This window comes from Bison bison, unplaced genomic scaffold, assembly GCF_000754665.1.
Source record: "Bison bison bison isolate TAMUID 2011002044 unplaced genomic scaffold, Bison_UMD1.0 scf7180017864307, whole genome shotgun sequence".
Taxonomy (NCBI): domain Eukaryota; kingdom Metazoa; phylum Chordata; class Mammalia; order Artiodactyla; family Bovidae; genus Bison; species Bison bison.
In genome coordinates this window covers 629656-636164 of record NW_011494879.1, presented here as the reverse complement: position 1 = coordinate 636164, position 6509 = coordinate 629656, and the positions used below count along the sequence as shown (strand labels likewise).

Here is a 6509-nt window from a genome sequence, read left to right as displayed (position 1 = left end):
TCATCTGAGAAGAGCAACAAGAATGACGGGCTGAGGCAGAGCCCTGGGGAGCCTGAGGTCCTCGGGGCAGACAGGACAAGGCGTCTCCAGAGCAGTGGCCAGGGAGCTAGGATGCAGACCCAGAGAGTGTAGTGGGAAGCTGGGAGTGATCAGCAGTGACTGACAGGTGTGTGAGAGACAAGCAGGGTGAGACCGGGAATGGTCACGGCATGAGCAGCTGGCAGCAGGCCCACGCTGGCCCTCGTTCAGGACTTTTGGACACCGTGATCCTCATGTCGTCCCAGCTCGTCATCCACCCAACAGCCCTTGCCTGCCCTTCGGTGTCCCATTCAGCATGTGCAGCACACTCCACCCTGCGGGACAGTTAGCCGCTTCCTGGTCTCCGTTCCCACGGCTCCGCAGCTTCCCATGCAGAGGGTAGCTGCTGTCTCCCTGCGCCTTGAGGCTTCATCCTCCCACCTCGAGTACCTGGTGCAGCCTCAGTGAATACAGAGTGGGTGGAGAAAGTTCTCTGGCCCTGGGGTGCGTGAGGATCTAATACCCGCCCCACCACCTCGGCTGCTGGAGGAACATCAGAAGGGGGCCACGCCAGGGGCTTCTGGGGATTTGGGGGCAGAATCTGGGGCAGGTGAAATGTAAGGAAGGAACAGGCTCAGCCCATGTCGGGTGGCGGAGGCCACCTCCATCCCAGGCAAGTGTGGGAGGTGAGTCTGTGGCCCAAGGAGGGGCTCTCCTAGTGTGTCCCCCTCTGTGAGGGTGTGATGACTTGTTCCCATGAGGCCCCACACTCAGCCCCTCACTGGCAGCCTCAAATGCCGGCCTGATGGTCCTTGTCTCTGGTCACAGGTTGATGTCAGTGGAGGAGGAGCTGAAGAAGGACCACGCGGAGATGCAGGCAGCTGTAGACTCCAAACAGAAGATCATTGACGCTCAGGTGTGAGGCGCTGGCCTTTCGGACAGCCACGGGTGTCAAAGGACCTGGGATTAGGAGCGGGTGGCTTTGGCTTCTTCACATCCTTAGTCATACCCCACTGCAGAAGCGAAGGAGGATAGGAGATCAGGATCTCTGCCCCAAGAAGTCAGAGTCGAGGGTCTCAATGGACCACATGCTCACTAGGACAGGCTTTGAAAAGGGCAGGGCTGCTCCTCCCCTGCTTGGGCAGCTTAGTTAGGTATTACCTTTCACCAGGTGTTCTGACCAGAGTAGAAGCTATTGGGAGGGGAATGGGGAAGGCTGGGTGACAGCCGGTGGGGAGAGGGAGCAAGGGAGCTCTTGTTCAGACCCTTGGCTTCCCAACTGCTTTGAGGGGGGAAGACAGTTGAGAGACTGGCTTCCGGTCTCCTTCATCCAGGTCTGTGCCCTTTTCCTCTCTAGCGCCAGTCCTTGCTCAGTCAGGAAACTGCACAGGCTGATGGGAGCTGTGACCTCTGTGTTGCACACACACATGTACACACACACGTGCACATGCACACGAGTGAGGGTGCCTGCTCTCAGGGCTTCAAGGAGCTGGTACATGACACCACCAGGGCCACTCGTTGGGGTGAGAAGCAGGTGATGAGGTAGAGACACGAGGAAGGCAGGCTCTGCGTGGCCCTCTCCCATGAGGGCGAGCTGCCTCCTCCCGGCTTCAGGACCTCTGCATCCTCGGTGTTTGTCCTCCCAGCCACCTCCCTCCCCTCTCTTCTTGTAGGCAGCCACAGCTCTGGGGAGACCCCTTTCCTGGCACGGACCCCGCGCCCCCCCCCCAACCTAACCCCCGCTGACGCCTTCTTTGTTCCACAGGAGAAGCGCATCGCTTCACTGGACGCGGCCAACGCGCGCCTCATGAGCGCCCTGACGCAGCTCAAAGAGAGGTACAGCATGCAAGCCCGTAACGGCCTCTCCCCCACCAACCCCACCAAATTGCAGATTACTGAGAACGGCGAGTTCCGAAACAGCAGCAATTGTTAACCTGCCCGAGGAGGGGAGGACTCTGGTGGCCCAGGGCGGGGTCTCGGCCTGGGGAGGAGCAGCGCCGGGGGCCCAGAGGCCGAGGCTCGCCTCCCCCACTCCACCCACGGCCCAGGAGGCGGCTGCAGAGGGAGCCGCGAGAGACTGACACAGCGCAAGCGGGAGACACCAGCCCGCTCCCCTGAGAAGCGTGTTGGGTGCAGGCTGGGGAGTGGGTGCAGCCTGGCGCGGGCAGGGGCCTGCCGCAGTGTCTCTGTTTTGGGTGTTGAACTTGGTGCACGTCCCCTTTCCTCCTTCACTTGGCCGAGTGCATGTACCTCCTCCCCCACCGACACACCCCTCCTCCGCACAGGGGGAGCCGCCTGAAGAGTTGGAGGGTCAGAGAGCCAGGGGTCTCCTGCCGTGGCTTCCCCTCACCTCCCAGGGACCCAGGACTCCCGGGTAGCCAGGCGCTGCCCTGTGGGACCTGTCACTCAGTTCCAGAAGCCAACCGGGTGGTCAGCAGGCAGGCAGAGGGTGGGGAGGATGGAGCTGCCAGAGCGCTGTGTCCCCCCGGCCTGTCTCCACCCTGAGCACCTGCCAGTGCATGCTCGGGGCCCCCTCCTGGCTGTGCGGAGCCGAGGCGTCACCCCCACACCTGTCCCCAGCCCCTCGGCCCGCCCCTTCCTGCCCTAACTCTGTCAGATAGTCTATAGACCCAGTGAGGATCTCAGCTCTTTCTTCTGGGCCCTCGTACCCGTGGGAAGATCAGAGCCTCCCTCACTTGCCGCAGGGGCCCAGGCTGATGTGCTGGCCACCCCCCCCTCCTCCGAAGCCAAAGATCTGGGCAGAGCTGGCCCAGGTGGCACAGTAGCGGTGGCTGCCTGTCTCCCAGAGCTCGAGTGCTGGCACGGTGGCCCCACAGGGAGTGGCCAGCAGGTGCGCCCCACCCCAGCCCCCCCACCCTCCCAAGAGACAGGCTGAGCTTTCCTGGTGGATGGTTAGAAAAAGAATTCTAGTGCCCACAGGCCCTGAGAAGGTGGATAACTGTGATTTTTTTTCCTTTCACAGTATGCATTAGAAACAAAAGCCCGCTTGCTCGCTTGCTGGAACACAGGGGCCTTTTAAATTGAGCGTGCGCACTGCATGGGAAATAGCGGCCCTGGAGGATGTTAGACTTGCTCCCTCTCCAAGACCGCGGCAGCCTGCACCCACCCCCGTGCGTGCGGCCGGCCTCTGCCTCACCCTCCCGGGCCCACCGAGGACCCAGGCGCTGCAGACAGGGGAGGGGCCCACCCACGGCTGGGGCCGGTTTCCCTCAGCCCCAGGCTGTTCTGTAGCTTGTGGGCCCTCCCCACTGCCCCCCGTACCCAGCCTTGCGGGACGTAAGTGGGCAGGAACTTGGGTCTCTCTCGTCCTTGTTCCCACCCCGACCCTGGGGAATCTGGGGGCCAGAGCTGGGGCGTCCATCCCGCAGCCAGGAGCCACCCCGACTGCCTTCAGCCGTGGGAAAGCTGGGGAGACACCCCTCCCTGCCTCTGAGGCGGGAGCCGCTCCACCAGGACCCAGAGTTGGGGAGCAACAGGGGGTGGGTGACTCAAGACCGCACTGCACCCCGTCCTGGGGTGGAACCTGCAGTTCAGTTAGCCCAGAGACCTGCTGGTGGGGAGAGGTCAGGACCCCCCGAAAGGTCACAGACCTCAGGAAGGCAGGCCGTGGCGGGTGGAGGCCCTGCCCCACTCTTCTGGCCGCGTAGGCAGGGCCTGGCCCCAGGGACGTCCGCCTCTGGTCCTGACGCACCCCTCTTCTGCCTGGCGAATCCTCCCCACCCACCCCCCACCCCTCTCCCGCCGATGCCTCGTTGAGCGACCTCGGACTGAACTGAGCGCCTCTTAGCAATACAGGGGGAGGGTCCCAGGGCCTGCACAGCCTGACTCCGGAGGCCGGTGCTGGCGGCCCTTGGCCTGGGTTGCGAGCTCTCGGGCCGAGAGCCTTATCTACTTAGTGCAAAAACTGTAAAAGTGTACAGACTCTCTACAGATTTTTATCTGATCTGCAAGTCTGACGATTTTTGTAAATGTTCTTGGTGTTTGACTGTAATGTAACTATTTCACCCAATGGTTGTACATAGTCCTTCCGTCCTGGTGCTGCCGAGGGCTGCCCGGGACCGCTGCTCTCCGACGGTTTTTTATTTTATTTTTAATCTAGAGAACAGTATTGGGCAGGAGGCAGAGGTCGGAGGTCGGGGATCTGGGGGTTGGGGTTTTGCAGCGTGCTGTCTGGGTGGCTGGGGAACGCGCGCGCCCCCTCCTGGGTCACCCTGAACCCGCATCCCCAAGGGAGGGGTCGGGGGGCGGGGGTCCCAAGGCCAGTGCCCCGCACCCCCGGCCACCAGAGAAGGCTCTCCCCCAGCCCTCTCCTGCCAACAGAGAGGCCTGACTTTCTGCCTAACTTTTATGTTTAGGGTGAAGGAAACTGCCAAACTTCCTATGAGTGAAGACTCTTTCCAACCGCCCAGAATGGGGGTGGGGAACCCAGGGCAGAGCTCCAGGTGACCCCCACCCTGCAGAGCATCTGCCCCGGTGTACACCTCTCACCCCCTCCCACCCATCCTTCTGCGTAAGGCAGACCCCAGGGAAACAGCCCCTCTTTTTCTACACACTCCCCCAGCTCCCCTAGCCCCACTCCACCTCCCGCCCCGCCTTTTGTAAGTATGTGAAAAGGAAAAAAATGCAAACGTTGGAGTCTGGCCAGAGTGCCTCCCTCCAGCTGTGACTCTAACTATGTAATAATGTACAGAGAAAGTTGTTGGTGTTCTAAGACTGTGTGGCTGTGCAATTTCTGTACATTTGCAATTAGAAATATTAAAGATTTATTTAGCTATTTTAAGCCTGACTCGCCTCTCCATGCAGCTGTGTCTCGAGCTTTTCCAGAGGTGACCCCCAAGTCATAGACTGACACTGTTCTGTACCAGGGGCCCCCAGCACTTGGTTCACCCCAGTGGCAGTTGAGGGCAGGGAAGGAGGATGGGATCTCTTCCTCCCTCTAGTCCCCCAGAGCGTGACCCCCTGGGCTCGCCTGTAGTGGACACCAGCTTCTGCCAGACTCTGCTGCCCCAGCCCCTGAAATCCGGCTCCAGGAGGGAGGGAGCTTGGTCCAGGGTCACCAGCAGGTTGTGACTGAACTAAACATAAAAAAACCCGTGATACCTGAGATGCCCCAATGCGTGACCTCCTTCCTGCCCGCAAGGCTGAACCCAGGGCCTTTGCTGGGAACAAGCCAGTGCCCAAGCCCCTCGGCTGTACCTGCACAAGGTGAGGACTGCAGAAGAAGCACTCCCCTTTCAGACCAGGCCGCTGGGCTCCCATCTGCCCTGTTCTCCACCATGGTGCCTCTTCGCAGACCTCCCAGCCAGATGCTCTTGCTGCTCTGAGAGCCACCCTCCTACCCCAAGGGCCGGGGGTGGGGGGCGCCACAGTGACCCTCTGCCCTGGTCACCGCCAGCTGGGCAGCCCTGCCCTCACCGTTCCATCCCTGCAGTGGCGATGAGAGAGGCAGCCCCGGCCACCTGCTTTCATCCGTCCTCACTCTTCGGCCCCTGCTGCTGCTGCTCACAGCATTTAGAACACCAGCTCTCCACCTGCTCATCACCTGCTCCAGGAAGGTTTTCTTCCCTCAGACAACGTTTTTTAAAGTGTACTGCCTGCGGGGACCAGCCATCTCCACCTCCTGCCCTTTCCCCAGCCCTCCGTCACCTGGCTTACCTGTCACACTTCTACCACCTCATAGCCAAACCATGGGCCGCCTCAGTGCTTCTGCACCACTGACCCTGGTCCCTCTGCTGGGGTGATGCTCTGTAAATACAAAACTCAAGGAAATAGCAATAGATGCAACAGAAAAAATTTTCTTGTTGACAGAGGCACTTACAATGAAGCTACAGGAGCCACGAACTTCCACATGTGGATTAAGGAGCATCGGATAGAAAGCAAAATCTGCCAGAAATGCAAGAGGAAAAAAATCAACAAAAACACAATTGCACTTGAGACTAACACATCACCAGTATTAGTTTATGACAGATCAAGGAAACATTAAGAATTCAGAGGATTTTAATAATTAATAAAGTTTAATAAGCAGGAATACATCAAGCTCTTACCCTAGAGAGAACACACCTTCTTTCCAGTATACTTGGAACATTACCCAAAACTGACTGCATACATCAAGATAGGAAAACCTTAGAAAGTCTGCCAAAGAAACAGTTTGGGCCACATTTTGTACCTTGAAGCAATAAAACTAGAGATCACTAAAAAGATGTTTACTTGGTTTTTCTATCAGAAAGTTTAAAATCTATTGAATCAGTAAGATTAGGTTTTTAAGAGAAATAGTCTCCTAAACAAGGTATATTGATGACATGCATTCATCTCTTTTCCTTTGCAAGCACCACTCTATTGACAGGAAAGGACCGAAAAGATTCTCACTCACAAGGTCAGAATTAATGTGGAAGGAGATAGCAGAATTTAAGAGAATTTGAAAGGCTTTGGCTGCTGAAAGTTGATGAAAGATTGTTGACTACATTAGCAGA

General features: G+C 58.3%; 1 protein-coding gene across 1 annotated transcript in view; it reads left to right on the top strand.

The window, feature by feature from the left end:
• Positions 1–4819, top strand: part of DAB2IP (DAB2 interacting protein) — a 168689-nt gene extending 163870 nt beyond the window's left edge. Inside the window, exons 17-18 of the mRNA XM_010852104.1 lie at positions 847–934; positions 1784–4819. Coding sequence (XP_010850406.1) covers positions 847–934; positions 1784–1951 — 256 coding nt within the window. The 3' untranslated portion in view covers positions 1952–4819. The remainder of the gene's footprint in view (positions 1–846; positions 935–1783) is intronic.
• Positions 4820–6509: the final 1690 nt, after the last annotated feature.